We start from the raw sequence: 27,464 nt of genomic DNA, 5'->3' as shown, positions 1-27,464 counted from the left end.
ACCCAATGTTGCCTTTCTAAAAAAGGCAACATGGTTATTATTGCTCCACTTCCCTGAAACCAGGAGTGCAATACAGATATATCCCTCTGGTCTGTGAAAAGCTGGTTCGAATTTAGCTAGGTCTATTAGCTTTAGGCATGCTGCAGGAAAGCTGACAGTGCTGAGATCCAGTCTTTGTGTCCCTTTTCTGCATTTCTTCAGGCTCTGTGTGTCACCCAGCAGAAGAGATGTACAGGACCAGGAACGACCCACCTGGTGCTGCACTGAGCCTCATAAGCCCTCTGCTCAGTGCACTGGTAGCTAAGAAGCAGGGACCAACACTGACCAGGCTGCAGAGCAAGACCTGCTTCAGGGCCTAGACATCTCCTCAGGCTACCTCATTCTACTCATGCAGCCCATGTTGTTCCACTTCCATAGAACACAGAAGAAAAGTGTATGTTCTATGTTCCAATACACAGAACATATGTATTACTTACTTCCAAGCAAGTAATACATACATTTGTGTCCATGTAGCACGATTTATTTCAGTTCATAATACCATCATAACAGAAAGAACAGGTGTAAATCAGAAGCCAATATACTGTCATATTAAACAGCATATACGAGCAGAATCCCTGAAATATGTTCAGATTACTGTATTTCTTTTATGGTGACTTGCTGGAACAATTTTCAAACAAGGAAACATGCCAGTTCTGTGCTGCACCTAATTAGTGATAAAAAGATTATTATTTTTGGAATTATTAAAATATAGTTTAGTATACCCTATTGCAGAAAATTACAGGAAAGAAGGACATGTATTTTGCTAAAACACATCTGGCTTTGATCCATAGAATTCCTGAACAAATGCTTTCAACTGTGATTTTGTTACCAAAGTGTCACAGCATCTGTGACATGAGTCAGTAAACTTATTACAGTGTTAGTAGAAGCTGCCAAACTCTTACAAATTCAGAGCATGTACTCAGATAGAAATTATTTAATATTTGCCAACATCACCCAGTTTGAAAAATGAATTCACAGCATGTATTTTCGGAAACAGACTTGAGATATTTTGTATCTCAAATTTCACTTGCTGAATTTTTAAGAGTACAGATTCTAGGAGGTTGAATTACAAAATTATAAACTTTTTTTCTCTTTTCTCATCACATCTGTGAGATATTTGCGATTTTCTGTCACAAAAATCTATTCTCTTCAAAAACTAGTCAAGTTTAATTTTAAATTGAATGGTTCAAGTTTGTCAATTCTTCTTAGATCTTGTAATGCAATCAGGTTTATTAGTAATACCAAAACATTTTTATGTAGCATCTTTCATCCTGACAGTTCTCCCAAAGCCATGCAAAACCTCTCAGGTTATGTGCAATTCCATTTTCACTCATAATACTGCCATTTTCAGGCCAAAAAGCACCTATTTAAGTTATGACAGCAGAAGTACCACAACAGTTCTTCAGAGAGGATGTAACTCTTAACACAATCTCAGTTTAGAGTTGCAAAAAGGAACATGAGGGACATACTACCGCCATAAGGGAACAACTACAGTCATCAAAACACCTTTTAATTTACTTATTGGTGAGTGGATCTAAGGCAACCCAATATTCAGCTACCATTTTTAACTCTAATACTATCCACATCTCTATTTCCAGAAGTCCCATTTCTTCTCTAAATAACTAAATTCTTTCTAGGTTCACTCTTATCATTTACTGACATTAACTGTAGCAAAATGCCCCAGGGGAGGACTGAGACTAGTAATGTTCAACTGTCTAGCAGTGGCAGGTCAGAGAAACGAAACTGTACTAGAATCCCTGCAGAGGTTTGAAGGGAAGCTGATGCAGACTGCACCCTCCATGCTGAGTTTCACTGTGGGTTCAAAACTCATTTACACAGAATACACTGTTACAACCTGGACCATGTAAAACAATTTTATTTCTTCCATCCAATTCAACATTTTACCTGAGATATATATGCCTTGCAACTGAAGCAACAACTAGTCATGCAGAACTTTACCCTCAAAGGGTTTATGAAACTCCAAACCTATTTAGAATCATGTTGCAATTCAACTTCCCTTTTTACCGCAGAAAACCAACAAGATTAAACTACATCTCTTAATTTCCCTCTAGGAAGCATTCTGGACACTACTGAAACAGAAATCCTTCAACAAAGATAACGAAGCTCAGCAGAAGACATGGCACTCTCCCTTCGTATGATTCCTACTATGGATGGAATAAGCTTATCCTGTCAGGAAAACACTGCTTTGCTAACTTGAATCTTCCAGAACTCAAGCTCTGCACCTGTGATTCTGCATTCTAACAGCCTTACTTTCATCAGCCTTACTTTAATGGCACCAGCATACAAGTAACAAAGCCAATGAATTGCTCATCTAGTTTGCATATTTGGTCATATGTGGAAGAGCACTACATGGGCTATGAAAGTAAAAGTGGGCATTCAGATCTAGGAAAAAGAGGACTTCAGAACTTTACATGAGACTGCAATACAAATCTTCTTGAGAAAACTTGTCATATGTTAGTTTCCCCAAACAGGGAAAAGAAAACAAGCACAAAACCCCTACAAATAGCTATAATAATTTTTATACCAGTTCATTATATACGTTTAGATATGTTCAGTTCTTCTGTATATATTTTTGAGCACTGAAATGGTCATTTCCAGCCACTCTGCTAAAAGTTATTGCCTAGTCTTACAGAAAATGAGGCACAAGAAGTGAAATGGACTATTTGAGAACAAAGCAAAGTAAGCAAGTTCACGTATCACAGGTCCATGTTCAGACTGTCAAGCCTGGGGTAACCGTTGACTTGATGATCTTAAAAGTCTTTCCAACCTAGCTGACTCTATGATTCTGTGCCACATGCTAATTGCTACATGCTTGCCCTGGAGGAGCTGAAGGGCAAGCCAGATTAGGGGGCTCTTGCTCTAAATCAGAACGCAGGGGAACTTTGGTTCCCATTTTTGTGTCTATGCAGCCAGCACAGAACTGATCCCAGAGCCTTCAAGGACAATAGGCTGCAGCAAGAGCTCTTAACAGTGTGTCTTTTAATACATGCAGCAGCTCTAGAGATGGAAAATCCAAGCACAGGTAAGATGCCTTTACACTGGGAACAAGGCAGACACCTGCCATCATGGCTGCAAATGCTGGCTTCCTGTGAAGACAAGAACTTGCAGTGACTGGACTCAACAACTCTGCTGAAACCACTCTGAACATATGGCAGTGTTAAAGTTAATTTATTGTCAAGATACTGTGACTGAGAATCACATCTATTTCCTGAAGTAGAAGAGGGTAGAATACAAGGATGAACTACAAGTCTTCATTTCTGATTTAACTGGAGATATAAAATCCCAAGCAACTGAGGCCTTTGTTGAACAGTCACAAAAGCAGATCACACACTTGGGGGTTTAGGGGCAAGTTCTCATTAGAATAGGCTCCTTTCTCCAGCTACAGCTTACTTATTTATTAAAGCTATTTACTTCTGTGACTTTCAGGCCAGATTTTGACAAGAAGCATTACTGCCTCCATGTCTCAGGAGCAGCACCTACAGCTTCTCATGTTAGAGCTTTCAAACTGTTACTATGCAGTGAGACTTTCTGAAAAAAAAGATGCAACATGAGACAGAAGGAAAAAGCCTCCACATTTTGAAAAAAATAAGATGATGTTTGCTGAAGTACCTTCCTGCCATCACAATAGCGTAGCCCAAAGGACTGGAACTGTGGGAAGAAGGCTGGCTGGACAGCTGCAATCTGTGTGTAGAGCTCTGCAGGCCGTGACATGGCAGGGGTTCCTGAAAGCAAGATCACTCTCCTGGCAGCCTGGGAAAGCAAAATAGAATATTGTCATCATACAGCTTACAATATAAGCAGAACCTGCAAAGTACTCATCCCCAGTCCTGAGAGAAAGTCCCACAGCCATGGCCCAAGCACCCTAAATGGAGGAGTGCTTCACCATCCACAGATACTTGCAGCCTTCACTGCCTGAACACACTTAAGGACAGTGCTTAAAACTTCCAGGAAGCAAGAAAAAAACATACTGGTTTTGATTCATTCTCCATATGCTGTAAGGGAAGGGGACATCAATTTTTATGACATTACTTTCTGAATTTGCACTTACCCACTAGTCATGTTAATAGCTTATGCCTGGCTCAAGATTTCATTTGTCATCAGATGTCACAGGAAAGTGACACACCCTTTCAGGTACATCCTCACCTCCAAAATAAATTCTCTTGTAATAAGCCTGCCACAGCAAGCCACAAATAGATTGTCTTCCTCATAAAAGCAGAAAAGATCCAGAGAAGTAGGATTTTTTTCTTACGTTTAGTTCTTTTTCCTTTTAAAATTCTACTAGCAAGGAGAGAAAGATGCTGCCTGAAGCAGGACCAGAAGATGCCAATCTGACAGCCACAGTGAGTCTAGGCACAGCTGGCTGGATGGTAGAACATGAGTTCATAAATACGAATCATGTAAGAAGACTGTAAAACATGTGTTGTAGGGGACACAGAAAGGAACCTGTATCTAAAGTATGTGCTTCCAAAAAGATGACGCTACAGACATGAAAAAATTAAGCTATAGACATAAAAGCCTTTCTACCCTCATACCTCCATTATTATGTAATTCTGTTCTTGGGTGAGAGCTATGAATTTTTACTGCTGTAAATTCACATACAGTAGTTAAATTACACATGCCTTGTAATTTCCTGCATGGTTTAATGCAGGTTCATTAAAATAACAAAGAGATTCTTGAGTGACATCTGTACCAACAGCTTATTCACATTTAAATGAAAGAAAATTAAATTCTTTTATCATTTCACTGAGATCTACCAGTCAACCCAAATCTATTCAGCTGATTCATCCACTCACCAACCAAACCTGGTAGAAAAAAGGAGCTCACAGATCAGCTACCGGAAATTAACTTCAGGACTATATCAGATATTTATATATAGGTTGTAGTCAAAGTGGGACTTGCTTTCTCCCAATAAATTCCCATAAACATATAAGACAATTCACATAAGCATTTAAAAAAGCAGGATATTTATTGAACTTACTAAAAGCAGAGGTAAAACCTTTGGATATGTCCAACCATAAGAGTTAGTTTGCACAAGACAGAGGAGTCCTAAAGACCAAAGGTACCAGATCCCATGAGGAAACACGGTGGTAAAACAGAAATGAGGTCAGTTTTAGAAATAAAGGTAACAGTGGAGGCAGCTGAGCAGAACCTAGACAATATGTGATCCCTTGCAGGAAGCCTTTGAGGAGTAAACTGACACCATCCTGAGAAACCTGTTGAAACACAAGAGAAGCTAATCCCACATGTGCAAGAAACCTCCAAATTAAACTTTTTCTTTCTGGGCTAACAGAAAACTACTACAAGGGAAAGACAACATGAAGGTCATGCAATTATAGATAGCTCATTTAAAAATAACTCAATCTTAAGCTACAGCAAGAAACCTTCACTCAAACAGACCAGGGACATATTAACTGCAACATAAACCCAACTGTGTTAAAAGGTTTTACGCCATTCTCAAGACTCCTCCTCTCTGGAGGGTGTTCCCTAGGAACTGCATGAGACAAGGTTGGAACACTAAACCCCCAGTAGTCAAAACAATTGGACTACTTCCCCAATCCCTAGATAGGCACCCAAAGACAGAATGATGAATTTACATGTTATCTGAATTCTAAACTTGTCCAGCTGCAGCTTTGCAGTGCACAACTTATTGCTGAACAGACAGCGCATCTAACCACTGCAAGCACCTACTAAGGGCTGTGATACATCTTCTACAATTAACCATTTGAAGCAAATTGAGAAGTAAAAAATAGCAAGAAAAACCAAACCAACAAAACTTAAAAGAAATTAGTTCCAGAAAATTGTGTGGAATACAGGTGATGCAATTCTTTATCCCAAGGGTCCCTTTAAGTTTTAAAATCCATGCCAGAAGGAGCCCAAGAAAGAAGTTAAAAAAAAAAAAAAACCTTAGGAAGACAAGCTTCCAAGTGTTGAAGGCTTACTTAAAGTCTGGATGAAAGAAACAGTTTTGATTCACATTTCCTTTTCTAGTGGCAACTCATTTTGAATAGATGCCAATAAAGATTTGCTCCCGCAGGGAAGTCTCTGCTGATCACTGCTTAATTCTTGTTTCCTGCTGGAGCTTCTGTGCTGTCAAGAGTGAGAGCTTATCCTCTTTCTTGGGAGGTCTATAAGAGTAATATGGAACAGCAGCACAGAAAATAAGATTGCAGGGACCAGAAAGGACTTTCTAGCAAAACCAGATCTGTAATCAATTGATACATATTTCCACATAAGAGAACTAACATTAGTTGCTCATTAGCATTTAGGCATGAAATTAAATCTTCCCTAGAAGCACTCCTCTCTTATGGGTCTCTGTGACTGTTCTTAGAACTACTTTCTTGTGAAAAAGGAAACTTTCTTGTGTTTAAGGGAACTCTGACAGTAGCTTGACTAGTGGAGACCCGGTCTATAGCTCATTTACTAAGTTACATTAAGACAGTTGTGACTTTTTAGCATTACACTTGCACATACAATACACCAGCAAGAATTAATTCTACAGCTGTGACGTTTACAAAAGTTATTTTTGAAAGTCAGAGAGTCCAAAACCCTGCACCCAACTGATTCGAAGGGGAGTAGGTGAAGAGGAGGGGTTATGCCACAAACAAATAATTTGAGCATGCAAAGAGCCTTGTTAACTTACAATGGCTGTCCTGTGTTAAATGACTTCCATAGCATGAGCTCTGCCATATGCTAGCAGACTGACATACTTTTTTAGGTAAGTGTGGCTGATTCTGTCTGACTTGTATCCCCAGTTTTTGCTTACTCTGTCATTCTGAACTGTTTAGCATAAGGATACCTTACCTGGTGAAATAAAATAATCTGACAGTGACCATATTATAATAATCACCTGATGGAATAGAAGATTTGATAAAGGGAAAGTGTTGCAGCTGTTTTGGGGAGTCTGTTTCTGTATTTGGGTAAGACAGAAAGAGCACTACATTTCATAATGTATGAATACACCCATTCCAGTGGGTATTCACAAAAATATAAATGCCTTTCCCTATTCTTAAGTGAACATCTAAGACAATGTGTGTCCAAGAGTGACAATCAGCTACGACTGAAGCAAAAACAAAAAACAAACAAACAACAAAAAAAGGGAAATTGGAACATAACAGCAGAAGTGAAGACATAGCCTTGAGGATTCTCCAGTTTCAAGATGAAGTTCCTTCTCTCAGCAGATGACAACAAGCAAAGGCTTACTTATCCAATCCATACGGATTTGTAATGCCTAAAGACAGCTTCTATTTATTTCCCACTGGAAAGGGAGATTTTTTGTGGTCCCTCCTCACATTCTACCTTCAGCATTGATCCATTGCCCTCTATTATTTGTGTTTCTTTATTAAAACAAGTACAAAGAATATTAGACTCCAGACACACAATGTATTTGGGCTTCCATAATAGAAACAAAGACCTTTAACCCTGCAAACATGAGGATGTGCATCATGCTATTAACCTGAACAGCAGCTCAATGGGAACAATCACATTAGTAATATAACCTAAATATTGTGGAACAAAGCCCATAAAGAGCACAAGATGACTTAAGACCATTTTATGCCACTGAAATCTTTGATTAGATACTTTTTATTTCTGTTTCCAACCCAGTTCACCAAGAATTTACTGACACGCTTCCAAGAAACTTACCCATGTTCCACTGGGACCTTACCCAATTTCCACTACGTTGCAGTACCCCATGCAATTACAGAAGAAGAATGATCATGCAGCACTTCAGCTGGTTGAAGGATGTAGAATCCTTTTCACTCCAGTCCCTGAGAAATCCCATCACTGATCAGTGAAAAACTTGTTTTGCTGTTTCTTCTTCATCTATGCCCCTGTGGCTTTGTTGTATTATGGACACTGGTAGCAAATATACTCCCTCTCCTATGTTCATTTCTCTGGGCCAGTCTAATCTTGGAAGGCAAAAATAACATGTTTAAAAAAGGCGTAACACCATGATACTTTCTGCCTCTGAGATGCATGGTAGAGGTGACGGAACAACCAATATTGTCACTATACCCAGGAGACCTTAGTCCCAGTCATGACAGTAAAGAAACCAGCAAGGTGACAAGTAAGTCCTATTACTGATTGCCACAGCTCTGGATAAGGGGCAGGGACAAGCCAGGCATGGTCAGGACTTAGGCAACTCAACCAAAGCCTAACCAAAGCCAGTAGCATGAAGCTATTCTCACTTTGAAGTGTGGAAACAAGACAAAAGGACCACTTTGAATACAGCAACTTCCAGCTCTCTTAAGTACCATGAGAGATGCTGAAGCTGGGGAGAGATCTCACACAGCTGCCGGCACAAACTGGCCAGTGTGAATGCTGGCTGAGCTTGAAAGCAGGATTTTTGCCACATGCCAAAACATCAAAGGACTCTTTTCTACTACGGCTTTCAATCCATCCACCTCCGTAATTTTGCAGGGATGCACACAGACTGTGTACAAACTCTGCCACCTGGTTCCATGTAGGCAGATAAAGTATTCTCCCGCTTGTACAAGTCTGCACACCCACAAGTTTTCACATTCATTGGGAATGTGAAGGGAATAAGAAATGAGGCCTAAACATTTTATTGCTGTTAAGTCAGCTCACCCTAGCTTATTGGTTTTCTAACTATTAGTTCCTCTCAAATTTTTGACCAATAACAGTAAATTTGGCACAGCATGTCTATATACTTAGTCCAAACCAATGACAACCTATGGCAAGCTACCAGTATCGATAATGGTTACTGCATACATCCAGCCACTGTAAAAGTGCACTAAAGAAGTCTTTCTGGTCACACTTCCCACTGTCCAAAGCCAAACTGTCCTAGATCTCTGTCAGGGTAGCAGCTAACTATGTCGCAAAAGCACCGAATGCTACACACACCAAATACTGTGTGCGCGCGCACGCACACACACACACACAGAGTCTGTAAGTTTTTTCAATACTAGAAAAATGTCTGTAAGTTCCAAACTGACAAACTTAGGCCACAAATTTAATGCATGGTTCTGCTTAATAATTCCATACTGGACATGCTGCGTAATATGAATTGCTGAGGTGAGTAGCTCAAGAGAGGACACCTTGAACACCGGAGCCGGGGGACATCAGCACCCAGGAGCCTCAACTCAGAGCGACAAGAGCCACCGAGGGAGCCTCAAGTCCTCAACAGCACCTGCCCAGGAGCCGGCAGCTCAGCTGACGCGAGCAGGGGCTCACCAGGGACAGAGCCAGGAGGAACAGCGCCAGCCCTGACTGGGTAAAAACCTGTCCCAGGGAGCACGAGTGCCCAGGAGCGTAGCAAACAGAGCGGGTCGAGGCAGTTTGTGCGGGCAGGCGAGCGGGATGGTGAGCACTCGCCGTATGACCAGGGCCTGGTCTGGGAGCTTTGTGGTGGCCAGCGTAGGCACCCAGACAGAGCCGATGAGAAGGGAGGCTGCAGCGCAGAGCTCGGGGTGCAGACAGTGCCTGCACTGGTCCTGTGAGGGAAACGTGCACAATGGGCAGGGCTGCACTCAGTGCTCCCTGGTGGAGGTTCTCCGGCAGCAGGTGGCTGAACTGCAGGAAGCTATTAATAGGCTACAAGATGTCAGGGTAGCTGAGAGGAAGAAGGAATGCTTGCTCCCAGCCCAAACTGTGCAGGGTCCTCAAGCTTCCCCTGTAGCTCATGAGGAAAGAAAGAGGTTGTTAACCCGCGAAGCTGGGAATTGGTGACAAAAAAAAAAAAAAAAACCAAAAAAAGGAGGAAAAGGACAATTAAAAGCAAGGGACTTCCTCCTAAACCTGTTGCCCCCAAGCAGAACCACTTTGCTGTCCTGCAGGGGGCTCATGAGGAAACTCACTTGTGCAAGAAACAGCCGGCTGATGCACTAGTAAAGAAGATTTCTGCTGGTGCTGCCAGGAAAAAGTGGCGGGTCTTAGTAGTAGGGGATTCTACCTTGAAAGGGACAGAAGCACTCGTCTGTTGGCCTGACCCGGTCTTAAGGGAGGTGCGTTGCCTACCAGGGGCATGGATCAGGGATGTGGAAGAGAGGCTGCCTGCTCTAGTAAGCCCCACGGATTATTACCTGCTTCTGGTGATACATGAGCGTGCTAGGGATATAGATAGTAGTAGCCTGGGGAGCATAAAGAAGGACTACAGAGCCCTGGGAGAGGTGGTTACGGGCTCTGGAGCTCAGATAGTCTTTTCGTCTATTCTCCAGGGTACAGGGGAGGACCTAAAAAAAGCTAGGAGGATTAGCCAGGTTAATAAATGGTTAAAAGGGTGGTGTCATAGTCAGGGGTTTGGGTGTCATGAACATGGGACCCAAGTTTGTAGGTCAGGTCTAGCGGGAGATGGTGGAGCTGGTCTGATAAAAGAAGGGGAAGAGCAGTTTTGGTAGAAGGCTTGCCAGACTGGTCAAGGAGGCTTTAAACTAGATGTGTTGGAGGAGGGGGGCATCATGCCATCTCAACACACCCATAATAAATGCTCGGAGCAATGTAGAGATATTCCAGCTGCTCCAGCCAGGAGAAGACAAGCTGCATGGAGAACTCATAACAGCCTTCCAGTACCTGAAGGGGGCCTATAGGGATGCTGGGGAGGGACTCTTCATTACAGACTGTAGTGATAGGACGAGGGGTAATGGGTTAAAACTTAAATAGGGCAAGTTTAGATTGGATATAAGGAGGAAATTCTTTCCTGTTAGGGTGGTGAGGCACTGGAATAGATTGCCCACAGAGGCTGTGAATGCTCCATCCCTGGCAGTGTTCAAGGCCAGGTTGGACGAGCCTTGGGTGATATGGTTTAGAGCGAGGTGTCCCTGCCCATGGCAGGGGGGTTGGAACTTGATGATCTTAAGGTCCTTTCCAACCCTAACTATTCTATGATTCTATATATGCAAGGAAGCAGAAAAAGATTAATTATTTACTGACTAAAAATACCACTTCAATTTGAAAAACAGTAAGTGTCAGATATTAAAACTAAAATGAAGCTTTAAATGCTGTAGCCATAGGTTAAGTATTTCAGAAGTGGAGATTCAGCTTGGCTAACAAGGCAGATTCAAAATTAATATTCAAGGTAAGTCATCTTTATTATTAATGTATTGATTTGATTATTGTGCAGTTCTGCCTAAACACAACAATTTTTATATGTTACTTATTATTCAAATGGAGAAGTCACAGGAGCAGATTCCATCAAGGTGAAAAGAATCCATTAAGTATGGATGGAAGTAACAGAAACATTTCAGGGTTAGAAAAAATTTAGCTTCGATCTGTCCAGTGTCATTATGGACTCAAGTGTCTGTAGCATGTAAGGACCAAGAATCACATTTCTTAGGTGTTGAGTTTCTTTCCTTCTCTGGCCCCAAAATTCAGGCCAAACCTAAGCTTACATGGATGAGGATGTTGGGAACTTTGTTGGAGATATAAACAACTATGGCAATTTCAGAAAGTTTAAAGTAGTATAATGCTAACAACAGTTAGAAATGGCAATGCTTGTGGCAATGCTCAGAAGGTAGACAATGCACGAGTTGGCTCCAGCAGCTTTGGTTGCAGCACTGGCATGGCTTCACACTGTCACCTTAAGCTAGAGACTGAGGTGCTAGGAGTTGCATACCTATCAAGGGGTGACCTATGAATGCATGTTTTCTTGGTCTCTTCCAAGGGCCCCAGTACTGCTCTAATCCTTTTAACCTAAAGAAGGCAAGAGCAAGAATATTCTCTCCCAGCAGCATGTTTCCATGTTTATCAATGTCTTTTATTTAATAATCTCAAAGCGCCACGTAAAATACTAAAAATACTCAATTTTTACCTCATTGACTATTTACTAAAAAGATGACACAGTACGGTTGTTAAAACTAGTATTCAAGTGATGAAAATGCCTCATATTTTGGCAGTCATTCAAATACGAAAGCACTGCTGTGACATGCTGTGCCAATAGCTGTGACATGCTGAACACAGCATCACTCACTAATACTTGAAGATAAAGCTGCCAAAGGGACTTTATTTAAAGAAAACACCTGTGTTGGAAAACAAGGAGGGCAAAAGAGTAGCTATTACAGCAAATACTCACTTTAGAAGTTATAGTCAGCAAGCAGAATAAAATTTACCTAAACATCTACCTCAAACTACCTGGTGCTGTATGCTGTTTACAGGTGAGATAATACATGATATGAACACAAAAATCTTATGCTTAGAGAACACTGAAATCCAGAAGCACCAGTTCTCAATTCTTTAAGACCAGTGATGTGGCAGCATAAAATGGTAAGTTCTCAGTAAGTGCATAAAGGCAATTAACCTCTGCCTAAAAGCTACCATCTTTCATTCTCATATCTTTTAGCCTGCAAATAATTTTGACAAGCTGATCCTTACAAAGCTACAAGTAGGAAAGGATGAGACCACTTTTTGAGGATTTTGTAAAGAGATGAATTTTCCTCCATGAGGAATTTCCTCCAATTAGGTTATTTTCCACCGTTTTCAGATATATACTCTAATTATTGTAATTCAAACTGTTCATAAAATTGGACTTCCTACTTAAGTTTCCAGATGTTACAAACCTGAAGTGATTTGAAAGCCAAGAGAAGAGTCAGGCCTTTAAAGGGAACAATGAAGCTATTCAAGGACAACCACCTTCAGCTTGCCATTAAGAATCTTTCATATAAAAGTAGGTTGCAATAAAGCCATCACAGATCAAATCTCTTTATACACACTTGCTGATAACTGCTGAAGAGGAACTGCATTTTCCTTGGTCTAATGTACATGTTCTAATACTCTTTAGTATCTAAAAGTACTGGTAACTTTAATCTGCTAAAGGCTACCAGGGAGATTTTTGAGTCTTTGATCCCAGGACAACAGGTAGACATGAAAACTTACATTTCTCCTGTTACTGCATAATTGAATATTGCCTCCTTCCATGTGGGCCACTTGTCTTGCTAACCCCACATTTTGCCATTTCCTACTAGCTCTGTACGTTTAACCAGCAGGAGTGCTCCTGAACCCCAGCCACACAAATTCACTGAATGCTTGCAGGAACAGAGTAAAGCCCTAAACCAAAGCCAAGCAACAAACCTATGTAATGTCACTTTGATATACAGCAGCAATTTGTGCGTCAAGAAGTAACCGTTAGTGATTATTAAACAAGCTACACTGATACTACTATTCTTTCTGCTCTCCCTGAACACATCCAGGAAGTTTTCCCATCCAGTAAGATATTCCCTTTTTCCCATCACCATAAAACTCATCAGCGGCAGTACTTCTGAAGTTCTTTTGTTAGGTTTTACTATCTAACATTTGTATGGAAACAAGTGACTAAGCCAGAGACAAATTCTGCTCTGGGATCTACACCACTACCTGGATTTCCACTTGCGCAACAGAATTAATCTGCTGGCTCCTAAACCTGGTAACTGGAGCAACCACTGCTTTGGGAGCCTGACCTTAGCTGCTAGAGGCTTAGCACCCAGAACACGCACCTTGAGTAGAGGCATGGCAGCCCGGCATCGTGCAGTTTTTATGTTCCTTAGGAAATGCGATTCATCCTGAAACGAAACAAGCACAAAAGTGAAGACAGTTCTGAGCCATAGTCCAACTGCAGGCTACAGGAGAAATTCCCAGTAATCTCTGCTACCTAATATTTCAAGCCTATCATCCCAGAGGATATTTCAAGCCCTGGGATAGCCATATCAAATCCTAAGTGAAAAGACAGCATGGGGAATAACAGACTTTCCTACATTCAAACCCACAGTGGCAAGCAAACAGCACAGAAATCAAACCTTAAGGCTATGAATCTCAAATGACCAGATACAAGTGAGGAGAGGGGGCTGGAGAGGGAAGGAGAAACAAGAACATTATTTCTACCACCAATACTCATTTGCCCCTGTGTGTCCTTTAAATGCAGAAAATATAGGAGGCCTATACAGTGCCACTTCCCTAAGTAAGGGGTTAATGAAAATGATGAGGGCGAAAAAAAAAGAATCTATTTAGGATCCAACTGTTCTGCTGATAGGGCTCACCAGGTGGATTAACAACCTCCTACTTGAGACAGTCTTCATTTCTACTGCTGTAGCAAGACAGAACTTAGACACAAAAAGTACTGGGTGACCTCTAAGGGTACATTCTCATCTTTACACTTGTGGATGAGCACGTGACCATGCATGAAAAGACAACACAACTGGTTAGCCTCTCAGGCACTGCCTTCTCCCTTCTGATTAACAAATAAGCTACATTAATGTTCCCAGACGTCAAAAGAAGACTGTGAGAAAAAGCAGGGAAGCTCAGCACTCATTAAGTCTACTCTCATCTGTAAAAATATATACAGGTTCCAAATCTGAACACAGAAAGAACATATGCCATCTCATGGTTTCAGGGCAGTAGTCCTAGAGCCCAAGACCCTTCACTCCAAGCACCACCATATGAAAGTAACAATTCACATTTCCACCCTGACAGAATAGCTTGTCAGGGACTGGGCAGGGGAAAAAATAAAAATGGAGGGGGGAGGGAATCAATTTCCCCATAAGTAGTTTGATCTCCAGAGAACTCCATCAATTCCCACATTCCCTTTTGATGATGAGAAACAAAAGGATTATTACATTCTAATTGTCATGATCTTAGGGACAGGTGCATATGTGTGCTGAAAACTAGACTGAGAACATCAAACACTCACACTAAGCTAGAGATACACTTTTGGTCTCTATTGATCCAAGCTGGATTTGAAACACTAGATGTTTTGAGTTTCTAGTAACAGAAATCTAGAAAACTGCACTTTATCATGACTCTTATGTCCTGGGTTTAGCAGTAGCAGTCATTTTTTCTCTTTGGTAGCTGGTGCAGTGCTGTGTTTTGACTTTCTGGCTGGGAACAGAGCTGGTAACAATGTTTTGGTTTGGCCAGTGACTTTGTGAGCCTCATGCTCTGCCAAGGAGGAGAGGAAGCCGGGAGGAAGCAGAGACAGGACACCTGACCCAAACTGACCAAAGAGGTATTCCATACCACAGCACGTGGTAACTGGGAGTTACCCGGAAGTACAGGGGCCTTCTGAGTCAGACTCGTTTTTCGATGAGTGGTATTGTATTCTTTCCCCTTGCTATTTTCTCTTATCATTGTTGTCGTTGGTGGTAGCAGTGGTGATTTGTGTTGTACATTCGTTGCTGGATTGTTCTTATCTCAACCCATGGGAGTTGCATTCTTTTGATTCTCCTCCCCATCTCTCCGGGAGCGGGGAAGGGGGGGAGCCCCCGGGGGAGGACACGGGCCTCGACTGCTTCCAGCCCAGCACCACTCACTGGGAGTGAGTGCACAAGCTGTCTGGCTGGGTTTAAACCACGACACTCTATAAAAGGTTAAATTTAAAGTACTTTACAAAAGAAATTATACAAGTGATCAAAGAAGACTTAATACAGACTGTCAGTGGAACACAAGCAAAGGGTGGGGTATTTTTATGCTTTATCCACATACTTGATGTTGAGACATTATCTGGTTTACCAGATAAACACTAATACCACCCTGAAGTCCAATCCCCTTAAAAGATACAATTCCAAGACTACTGTATTGAAGCACCATATTAACTACCATTCTCTCCAGCAGAGGACATGCCCAAACACACTGTAATCAGAGGGGCACCATAACAAGTAAAAGAGAAAACACAGCTTCAGAAATCATAAATGAATAACTCCACTAGTTATCTTGAAAGGTTTCAGGGAAACCTCCTACTTCTACTCATGAAGACAGCTATGATCGCAGCCCCAATTATGAGTCAGTTTCAGTCTTAAATAACACCTGCTTTGCATTTCTCCACTGTACAACACAAAGGTCACCCCATTTGCAGCATACAATTAACTTCAAAATTTTAGTGTACCACTTACAATAATAACTACTTGGAAAGTGCTCTGAAGTTGCTTGTCCATCTTGCTGAGGAGGTCAAAGCTGACAATGTTGATCAAGCCTGCTGTTAGGTTGTCTTTGCCAGTCACTATGACATTGGTGCTACCTGGACTCAAGGATGGAAGCCACCTGTGAAATGCCTGAAGGAAGAGGAAAGCAATTCATTGTGTTTTGGTGCTTATGTTCTCTGTCAGGATCTCAAAGCGCTTCACAAAGCATTCTTAGAAATGCTTAGAACATGGAGCCACCCCACCCACCACTAGACATCAACTTGGAGCACAGTAAGGCTAAACAGTCTCTCCAAGGAAACAACCCTAGTAGTGGGAAGATAAAGAACAAAACTATAAGGCCAAATCTATCTTCCATAGCTAGGAAGGCTCAAACATGCTCTATTCTTCCCTCTTATTGAAAACCAAAATCTGATCTGTAATAGAAATTTGCATAACCTTCTGACAGTGTTACCTGTTTCGCTCAGAGCCAGAGATAGTGACAACTACTAACAGGGAAGTTCAGTTTTCCCACCAAACAGCAAACTCAGGCTGTGAAGCACAAACTTTTAAGAGGTAAACATCTCTCACTATAGCAATGTTTACTCCACAGTGAGGATGAAGTACAACTCATCCAGATCGACAAAAATCATCCACTACCTCTCCTTCTTAAAGCATCTATAAAAAAATACTCCAAACAAACAAACAAAATGAAAAGGTCAAGTTGACAACACACCAGCTGCTCTATGATAGCAGCTGAAATACATGTGTCATTCAAATCAACCTCTTGAAGTGCTCCACACACCAGAGCAAGATATCCTCCCCCAAACCCATCTGTTAGCTACTGAGCACCCACCATTTCCCTTGTTATTGTGTCCCAATTGACACCAACCTCTCTGCATCATTTTAGTTCTGCTGATGTTGCTCTGCAGAGAAAGGCTACGGCTTCAGCAATCAGGATCTGCTTCTCTTTAGGAAAATGTATCCAAGTGGTGATGAGAAATGGCATCTCTGCCTCTAGGCCCTTCACTTGTGGAACTCCCCCAGGTATCATTCTTCTCCTCTGTTCAGTAACCACATGCAGCAGCCAGAGGAGTTAAATGTGAGCTTCTCACATTTCTCAGTATGTGAGAAACTAACAATTAACTATCCTTCACCACTTATGACAAGCACCACAACAAAAAAATGGGCCAACAAGTGGACAAAGTTAGATCCCAACCAAAAACTATGTGACTAACACTAAGCCAAAACTTAAACACAATGCAGCAGCAACAGGGAAGTATATGAAAGCTCCTAGCTGTACTGCCCTCTCCTTTTATGAAGGCACACGACTAGCTCACACCATAAAAGTGACCCTGTATTTATTACTTGATGTTGACCTCTGTCAACAAGAAGTACTTTGAAATTGCTCTGAACATTAATTATTCAAGTTCCGTTGCCAAACTCCAAATGTGTATGGCTGCAGTACTTCTCATCCAGAGTACCTGACATTGTCCTGCCAGCTTCCTATGGCGCTTTGAACACAGAGGCTCCCAGTGGCCTGAGCCCAGAAAGCCAAAATAAAATGCTAACAACTCTGAAATTAAGACAATTTTTGGCAATTCAGCTCCAGAGGCACCACAAAACTTTCTACTATTATAGTAAAACACAGGTGTACAACAATGGACAGAGTAGACAATAATGAACTGCACCGTCTTCTACTGTGACACACTTTAATTAGACTTGCACTTTTTACATTCACACAATGCAACACAACTCATTCTAAAGCAAACATCCTAACGAAACATCTCCTACAACAGCATCCTGGGAGTAGGGGAAGGAAGCACTCACAGAAGGAAAAAAAAAAACCCACCCCACCTCATATTGCTTAACTCTCTTGAAGGACACCACAGTTTAGCTGGTGGGTGCCCAGTACTTCAGGAAACCAGGGCCCAGATTGTTACCAGTAGGTATCCCACAGAAGCCTTGAATTTACATGTTGACCCAGAGGTCTACAAGCCTTTGAAATATCAAACATGGTAAGCATCACTTCTTTGTTCAGAAAACAATTTTCCTGTTGCCCAACATTTTGTTGCACTACTGGACATAAAAACAAACACTAAGATACTCTAACAACCAGCTACAGCACAAAACCAGCAAATCCCAATCAATACGCTTCTCATCAATGCAACATTCCAGGGAAAGCTAAACTCCCACCCCCTCTTGCTCATGCATGAAATTACTGACCTAGAACCTCTGGCTCACCTTTTTCTCCCACAGTGAACATCTCGCTATCCTATGGCAACTCAACAGTCTCAGTCTAAAAGTCATTACAAGGATTTATTTCAAGATACATTTCCCAACTATGCAAGCTTTCTTGGGCTTCTGATAGTTAATAAAGGACTCAGAGGAGTCAGCAGCACACAGTGGACAAGCCAAAAGATATTATGACAGACACTTAATGTTGATGAGAATAGAACCTCTTCAACAAAGTGGAGAATCCCAGCATCTGGGCTTCTATTCCAGCCAAGGAACTGGCAAATATTGCTATGAAGGACTTGAAGAATTCTCTACAACAGAGAATTGCTTGAATGCAATTGCTGTCTTTGGCACTGATGAGTAGAACAACCGCATTTGCTCCTGCAAGTCAGCTGGCTCTAAGTTAACAGAGGGTCAGGGAGATACTTTCTCTACATGTCCTTCTTTCCAGCAGATCATCTGGACCACAAAACGAAAATCAGCCAATAAAATCAAATATGTGTATACCATACAGTCAGTGCCATGCAATTCCCCTCTCCCCCCCTTAACACACGTATTTTTAAAATTTTAACTTATACAGAGTGCAGCACAGCACAACCACCACACATGCTCTCTAACAGCCACCTGAGCACACTCAAGCTCATGGTACCTCTGCCCATGTAAACCTCACAGAAGAAGGAGTCACCACCAGCAAAGGCCATTCCTTCTGGTAATATGCAGCAATGCAGATCGCCTGAACAGTCTTGCCCAAGCCCATGTCATCCGCAATTAGTAAACGTCCGTTTCTTAAAATTGCAAAGCTGGGGAAAAGAGAGAGGGGAATTAAGTAAGAGTCAAGAACTGGATTACTATGCATCATGGCAGCCAAGATGAGCACAACTCGCCACCAAGCTTATAATGTGGATCACCTGGAAGTGATCTGGGTTCTTCAGTAAACCTGGAGCTCTTCCCTTAGTCTTAACACAAGTGAGCAAGTCTCACAAACCTTTCAAAAAAGGAGCTGAAAGCTCCTCAGCAGTGGTTCAACCCATCTTTAGAGACTTTGATTTCATGAGTACTCAAAACCTACAGTTACTTAAAGCACATTCTTTCCACGATACTACTCATATTCTGTCCCAGAGCTCATCCTGGCTGAGCTAAGAAAATATTAATAACAGCACCCTTTTAACACCAGTAAATACAGGCTTTCATGGATTGTATCCTGAAATCAACAACTAATGACCATATGTGATGGTGACAGGGCCATTTAAAAGTTTATCTCTACATACAATTAGCCACTTGAAATCTTCCAGTGCCTGGGTCCCATTTGCTGGCACTTTCCCATGTGCAGTTATTATTCAAAAAACAACAAGAGATGTACTTGGAAAAAAACCCACAACAAAACCAAACAAAAACCGATGAACTTATAAAAAAATCATATGACAATTCGGCACACACTGATTCACCAGAGGGAGATCAGAAATGTATCATTTGAACAATTTTATGAGACTAGCAAAATGACTCGTGATAAAGAATTTTAGGTACAAACAGAATAGATGTGCCACTCAAAAAAAATCCACAACAACACCCCAACAAAACAAACCATACCACACCAAATAACTAAGAGCCCTGAGCAACAGAGCATAACAGCCCAAGACTCTGAGGTAATGCTGAACCCTCCATAGAAGGGGATGCAGTCTGGGTACCAATATGGAGTACACAATTCTAGGCAAGGACTAGCTCTTAATAGCATGCAAAAAGGACATACTTCACACCTTCCCGTTGAAAGGGCATGAGGCTCTTCACGATTTTGGAGTCCACTACTGAAAGGTCAGCATCAGGAACGTCTGTCTGTGATGTAGTTTTCTGTATTTGAGCAGCAAAGGCCTGTATCACTGCCTCTGGCAGTGGCTCCACTTCTACTGACACAAGGCTCTGTAACACTTCCACTGCAAAGAACAGAGCATTTTATTATCAGAAAGGGGCAACATACACACAACTTACATTATGGATGTTAGGGAACACTCTCAGCCTCATTAACAATATTATTTCCTACCCTGAAACAGCTCAAGAAAGTACTGCATCATGCACAGATGTTGACCTGGCCTCTTCCCTAAGTCTATTTCAGAGCCACATGATGAATCACATCTCCTCCCCTCATATTTAGACTTCTTTATAAGAAAAACACAAAACAACCCCGAGTCTGATGCCATCATTCAGAGATGATTGCTACTAATACAGCTGGAGCTGGATTATTCACACTGAGTGCAGCTTAGGGCACACTATAGTCATAAATAAAAGTATTGATTTGAACAAAAGAGCTCCTGAAGCCTAGAAGGCAGGGGCATCTTTATCCTGACCTTGGGATTATGCATTAAACACGTGAGGTCTCCACTGTCTCTGAGTGATCAGGAGTGACCCGAGACACAGTTACCTAAAGAATATCATACAACTTCAGCTTTGAAAACTCTCTTCTCAAATTCACACAGGTTGGGCTCTGTCTCCACTTTATGACCCCTCTTTTACCACATTTGGGTAAGAAAACAGGAAGCACCTCAAGACTCAGAAAAACTGCTCCTGTACCACCATTAGCAGTACTTTGACAGCCATCCTTCAGGGACAGAGTACCAACAGCAACTCCCTGCTGAGCTATTATCCACTGCTGCTCTCTTGGACTGGAGTAGCTTGCAAGCCAGAACCAGCCCATAGGCAGTCACTTGAGTCCCTCACCACCACTGTTGTTTCAGCCATGGAGCCTCTCAGTTTTATCTACAGCATAAAGCCTTCCCAATCAAACTAAAGAGATCCCCAGCCCCCATTATGCAAAGACCTTGGGCCTTCATCTTTTCAACCCATGCATCACAACAAGCAGAGCATCAGAGCAACTCTCCTTCTAGACAACCTTATTTCAGTCCCCTCCAGCCACCTACATCCCACCCCAGAAAGGTAAAAGTATTTCTTATTAATCCAACAACAGATTTTTATGAAAACAAATACCAGTTTAAAACATGCAGTGATTTGGGATGAGGAAAACATGTTTAGCAATCAATCTCTGACCACTGACTGAGAAATACGAGACAGTTCTACACTAGGAATCCAAATACATGTGCACAGGTCCTTCACTGCAGGTTGGTTTGTGTATGAAGTCAGAAAGACATAAAACAACTCTTTGCAAAAATAACTGAAACAAGCATTCACTATACCAGCAGTAAATGCACCTCCTAAATCCAGTTAAGTATTTGTATTTCAGCTATCTCCAAGAGGAAAGCAGCAGGATGGAGCCCTGCCATATGAAAGGGGAAAGCAGTTCCAAGAAATATCCATATGAAAAGATTTCCATTTGTGGTTGGGCAACAACCAAACTTTTTAAACTCTCCAATTTATTTTATACTTCCTCAATAGCAGGAATTCTCTCCACCCAAAGTGCAGCACAAGCTTGTTATTACACTCACAGACTGAGCTGTGTGTTAGCATAATTGCTACAATTTGCTCACTGATAATTCTGTTGCTATTGTTCTGTACATGAGCTGGGAGAGTGATTAAGATGTATCTGCCACCAGCATGATTCATCCCACAGACATTTTTTACTGAAGTGACCTTTACATAAAGATGACTGAGCAACTAGGCAGAGACATTAACCTCCACAGTTACCAGCAAACAGATCTCTCTGCTGGAAATGGCAACCAGCCTTTAAAAAAAATCTTTTATTTTGATGTAGGTAAACAAACAGGCAGAAAGCAAATGCTGTTCCTCAAAAAGGCATGTGCCAGAAGCCTCAAATGCCCTCACAAATTACACCCTGCAAGAAATTTCATTTTTTTTTCCTTCCTCAAACCTGTAGGATTCTGAATACTTCACATGATGTTTATGTATACAACTATCAGCCAGCATGGCTGAGAGAGTGACAGACTGGGAGATGATGGTTTTGTTCATACTGCCTACCACGTGCTACAGGATCAGGCCCTATGGACATAAAAAAGGCACTTACAGCAAATTGTGAGAGATGGGCAGCTCTCACAAAATCAGGGTCTGTCAGCATCCCATCCTGGAGTTTCCCAATAGCCTCCACCAAAACACACCCACATGTTTTCAAGATCTGGCATTCCTACAAGGCCCTGCATTACATGCATCATAGGAGCATGCAGATATTCAATTATTAAACACACTTCAGTATCCTGTGGATGCAGGAGCTCATGCTAGAGGAAAACTCCTCTGAGCAACAGTATTTCGGCTGTTACACTTAGAAAGTGTGACATGTGGAGAACCTTTCTTATTATCTGCCTGAAGCTTACCCCAATCAAATTCCACAGCCACACAGCTTCACACAAGTACCAAGTCAAACACAGAAGGTCAACTGGGTTGATATATAATAATTATACTTAGGACTTGCATAATGCTATTCATCTCAAAGCACTCCGTAAACGTAACTAAACATAAACTAAGAAGCAGATGTAGTAGGAGCATGCTGCTGAGACTGCATTATTCCTCAAAGTGTCATCCATTATAAAAAAACCAAACAAACAAAAAATCAACAAAACACAACAAACCACAGCTCTTCATTTTAGATCAGTGAGTCAGTTTCACCAGCATTACACAGATGCATAAAGGCAGGAGTCTAATGGTCAACTTCGATCAAGAAATGAACATTGCAGCAACACTATGTGCTTAGATCCACGTGCAGGGGAAAATACAATGCTTTTTTAAAAAGATTTTTTTGCTAAGCTTCCTTTTAAGCATCCATCAACTGGCTTCAAATAAATTTGGATTTCTATGAAATATGAAATATGAAACACTTCTTCAAGATGAAGGCCTCTGCTTCAATCAGATCTGCACACTTCTGCAAGAGAAACAAGCAGCTCTTCTTATTTGCTTAGAATCAACTCAGCTATGGAAGCAATCTGAATCCTAACCTGCCTTGTGCATCAATTAAAAACATAACAGTTGTGTGCTGCCTCCAAAGCCATTACTACCAGCTGTAACATAGGAGGCTGAACAAAATCAGCCAGGCAGCAACTAGACTTGTAACTGTGGATGAGCTGGTTGTTACAGAAATTATTTCACTTGAAAATCTAGCACTCTGACCTGAAACACAAAATGTGCTGTGAAATGAAATAGCACAATACCGTGCAAAGTGCTTAAAGAACTGGAAGTAAGACAGCCTGTGTTTTTTTTTCTAAGCAAGGGGTGCCTGTGCCAGTTTATGAATTGATATACGCATAAATGGGAGTAATGCGGGCTGGCACTGAGGCTAAGGACAGTACAGCTAAAAAGAGTAAGACAGAATTTCTGTAAGGACAGGAAGGCTTGGCAGCCACCACACTGACCTCTTCAAATTTGGCAAATGTGAACAGAGGAATCCATTTTCCTGCACCTCCTTAGTTCAAGTAGAGCTAACTTTGTGACAGCAAATACATCCATGAGCTCTAAAAAACAGCACAGGAATTCAGTGCAGAATCTGACAAAACAGATCCATCTTCCCAATGGTTCCCTAAAGGACTGCCATGAATAACACACATTTATAAAATTTTGAGTCTGGACAAACAGTATAAATGTCTGATAAAACAGGAAGACACCTGCTTCACAGTTCGTTAGCAAATTATCTCCCCACAGTGAAAAGGCTTAGCCTGAGAAATGAAGTTAGGATTAATTTGCCTCCCCAGAAAATAGCCCTAGCCAGGAAAATGCAGCTACTCACTTAGTCTGGGGTAGTCCTCCAGCAGGAAATTCCACTTTTTGGTGTTGGTATCTGCAATAGTTACAAACACTGTCATAAGTCTTTTTTAAAAGACTGAATTCTCTGTCCCTAAGAACATGGCTATCCAGCTATATCCTCTGCGTTTCAGAACTGCTTTAAAAGAATTTTTACTTATCCAGCAATCAATTCTCCTCTGTTTACTTTTACATTAAGCAGTTTGAAGTACAACTAAAAGTATGAGTACACATCTAGAAGTGGTGGTATCATCAGAGCAAGCGAAGGCCAGCTCGCCTAACGAACCTTTGCAAAAAACCCACCTGCCCAAGGATTTTGGCAACCACTTTCTTTTCACTGCAAGAAAGGATGAAGAATATCTGTGAAGGGTCTTATTTGTCAACCAACAAATTTTAGCTTCCGTCAGTAACACCACTGCTTTCAATTTTACCTCTGTATCTTACAAAGGATGCGCTCAGGATGGTACAGAGGACATTAACCAACTCATCAATACCCAAAATGTAACCTGAAGACTTGTCTGGCAGGTTTGTGCCTGCGCAGCATCTGCCTACAAGTTCCAGGGAAGGCAGAGTGAATTCAGTCAGCTAAAGACACAATGAGCCAGCTGGGGTCCTGCCCAAACAAGAGCCCCAGGGTTTGCTCCCCATGCTGTCACTGACCTCCTGTGACACGGCACATGTCATCTCATTACTCTGTGCCTCAATTCCCACATTACAAGTGGAAAAAAACGGTATTTCCCATTGAAATCTGAATGCCAAGAGAGAAGCACTCTACAGTTCCACTTGCCCCAGAAACATCAGTAAAGCTGCTGGTAAACTGGATCTGCTCAGGCACTCGCAGTCATTATACATCACAGAAAAAAAAGAAATACAGGAATGTCAAACTGCATCTGATGATAAAGACAAGAACTTATGCATGGTCTTCATACTTCTGGCAAATTATCAGCACACCCAACTTCAACAGTAAATATAATTGTGCTGAGTCCTGAAGTATCACTTTGGCCCAGAAGAGTACATGTTCTGCCATGGAGTGCAGAACACAGATGTATCACTATGCCATAACTACGGGAGCTCAAAATCTTCACCAAAGCACAACCTCTTATGTTCTTTTAGAAGGATGTACTCTTATAATCTCTCCTCTGAAATGTTCACAGCATTCCAAAAGCAGCCCAAACAATGTAATTAGAATAAAGCAGAAACAACAGACTTACCATAATTTCTGGAACGCATTTGCTTGAACACTCCAATTACTTCTGCAGAATATCCAATATCAACCTCAAACCGCAAGCGAGAGATCAGCACACACTTCCCTTTGACACAGGCTGAGGTTTTCTTCCAGTTCTTACACATCTTCAAGAGGGATTTCACATCAATCCTATTGCCAGCAAAACAAGAGCCTGATGCCGAGCCAACTGCATTTTCTCCTTCCAGTGGTGCCAGAATTACTGACGAAAGTTGATTTGCTGTTTCCACTAGGGAGAAAACACGAGATACAGAGAAAAGAATTAATAACAAAGAACACTGATGAACTAAAGATGGTTTGGGAAGATACAGGACAGGAGGATGACAAACAAATCATGTACCTTCAAGTTTAAAAGGCATGACAATTCCCTGCTTTCACTCACAGGGCTAAGGACTAGAGAGAGTGATGACCTGGAGGAGCAGGTTGATGGGATTTTTCCATAGAGAATACAGCAGGGGCAGAAGGCATATGTGACACTAGGTGAACAAGGGCCTGTCCAGCACTGTCACTGTATTAGGCTCCCTATAGGCAATTCCAAAAATGTGGCTTATTAGGGCAGGGGAAGCAATCTGCAGATTTACATGAGCAGTAAATTACTCACAGCCACACAGCATTTTCACTTATGAAGTCACAGGGATAGGGGCACAGTGATCAATAGCGTGTGCCTTAAAAGATGGAAGGTTACTTCTGCAAACAGCACAGGAGAAAGACCTAAAAATATTTGCCTCCTGCCTCATGTCAGTGTCTGATATGCAACCTCATCTAGGAGGGCTGCTGTATGTTCACAATCCTTTAGGAAGGGTATCAGGAAGGAATCTAGTCCAAACCCCCAGGCTCTTTCATTACAATTTAAGTCCATAACCCTTTATTCTACTGTGTCTTAGACTTTTACTTCCCCACAACCATCTGCCCTCCAATCTTACTGCTGACTAGCAACCACCTCTGTCATGATGCTGTGGCATGGGCAGAGAGGGGACACAGCATTTTACAACTGTTAGCCTGAAACCACAATTACCCACACTAGTAAACTTTCCACTTCTCCCTGTGCTCCTCTGCCAATCTACACACATATGTTGTCTTTATTATTACAGCCAAACTGTGATGGTTAAGAATAATTCTTTTCTTATATTTTTACAGCATCAAATCATGAAATTCATCCCAAGACTCCAACTCATAGGTACTACAGTAAAACAAAGATTCATTAACATCTCTAGTCCATTAGACTCAAAAGCAAGGGGCCCCCTAAGCACATGTATTTGTAGAGAGAAGCAACCTTCCTATCAGGTAGCTTTTTAGCACAAATCCAGTCATTTCAGCATTAAGCTGCACATCATGATCCATTCTGCTTATTTTTAAATAGTCCAGCTTACTGATATGAAACAAAAACATACAAAATCTAAGTTCAGTGTTAGTATTTGAAAAGGGAAAGAGGAAGAAATAAATTCAGACACTTTCTTCCTAATCAGAAATAAATAAATAAACCATTTGGACTTAATTCAACTTTATTTTAGAATAATAACTCATTTTCAGAATAAACTCAAGCATTTGAGATTTATACTCCAAAGAAAAAAATGTAAAAATTAAAGTGAAACCAACTTTTAAAGTGGAGGACTAGGAAGCCACCAATTTATACTTTCTACTCCCACTGCATCAAGCAAAAGATTTTAGACGTGATGTAGCATTACATAGTTAGATCTCACCTCTACAACAAATACTGGAATTGTAAAAAAAAAAAAAAAACAAAAAAACCCCCCACAAAATCAAACCAACATTGTTTTCTAAGTTTGACTGCATGTTTAATTATTTATAGTACAAAGAAATAAATGTAGTACAGGATAACACTATTCAGAAGAACAAAATTAACTGTAGGAACCTTTAAAATAATTCTATTTACACTTGCAAGTCTTCAAACCAAGGCCCTTTTAAGTCAGTTCCCTTTTTTCAGGGTATTTTTCTCCTGATATCATTGCCCAATGATGATCAGATACTGTATTCTCTTGTCAACGTGAACTTTCCAGAAAGAACTCATATTTGATAGCTTTAAGGAAAACCCCCCATTTCTAAAAAACATCCTCTTCTCTTGCAAGCTCCTTGGTGCAGAGACTCTGCTCTCATCTGTACGTGATACACTTCAAGCAAACCAGCAGCACTTAAATTATAAATGTGTGGCAACCCACATGGGAAGCTAAAATACCAGCACTCAACTCTGGGTTTTTCAAAGTGCTCAACTCGGGCCTAATTCTGTTCCCACTGAAATCAACAGTGATCTATCACTCACTTCAATATAATATGCTTTTGAAAAGCTTACCTGAAGTGTTTGTCTCTATCATCTCTCAATCTTCCCAGAACAAAATGACAGGAGAGAAAGAAAAGATAAGACCACACTTGGTATGCCAAAAAAAGGCAAATCCATTTTCAGG

The 27,464-nt window shown here is 41.3% G+C and overlaps 1 protein-coding gene across 1 annotated transcript in view; it reads right to left on the bottom strand.

The window, feature by feature from the left end:
- The window catches only part of SMARCAL1 (SWI/SNF related, matrix associated, actin dependent regulator of chromatin, subfamily a like 1), a 62,391-nt gene that overhangs the window by 13,675 nt on the left and 21,252 nt on the right, over positions 1-27,464 (bottom strand). Inside the window, exons 5-11 of the mRNA XM_061369959.1 lie at positions 25,013-25,273; positions 23,788-23,838; positions 19,861-20,041; positions 18,763-18,913; positions 15,870-16,028; positions 13,482-13,547; positions 3,670-3,810 (exon numbers count right to left, since the gene is read on the bottom strand). Of these exons, the coding sequence (XP_061225943.1) occupies positions 3,670-3,810; positions 13,482-13,547; positions 15,870-16,028; positions 18,763-18,913; positions 19,861-20,041; positions 23,788-23,838; positions 25,013-25,273 (1,010 nt within the window). The remainder of the gene's footprint in view (positions 1-3,669; positions 3,811-13,481; positions 13,548-15,869; positions 16,029-18,762; positions 18,914-19,860; positions 20,042-23,787; positions 23,839-25,012; positions 25,274-27,464) is intronic.

This window comes from Neopsephotus bourkii, unplaced genomic scaffold, assembly GCF_033783945.1.
Source record: "Neopsephotus bourkii isolate Nb327-2 ecotype Australia unplaced genomic scaffold, CSIRO-AGI_Nbou_v1 NB_1526, whole genome shotgun sequence".
Lineage (NCBI taxonomy): Eukaryota > Metazoa > Chordata > Aves > Psittaciformes > Psittacidae > Neopsephotus > Neopsephotus bourkii.
This window is presented reverse-complemented; position numbering and strand designations above follow the sequence as displayed.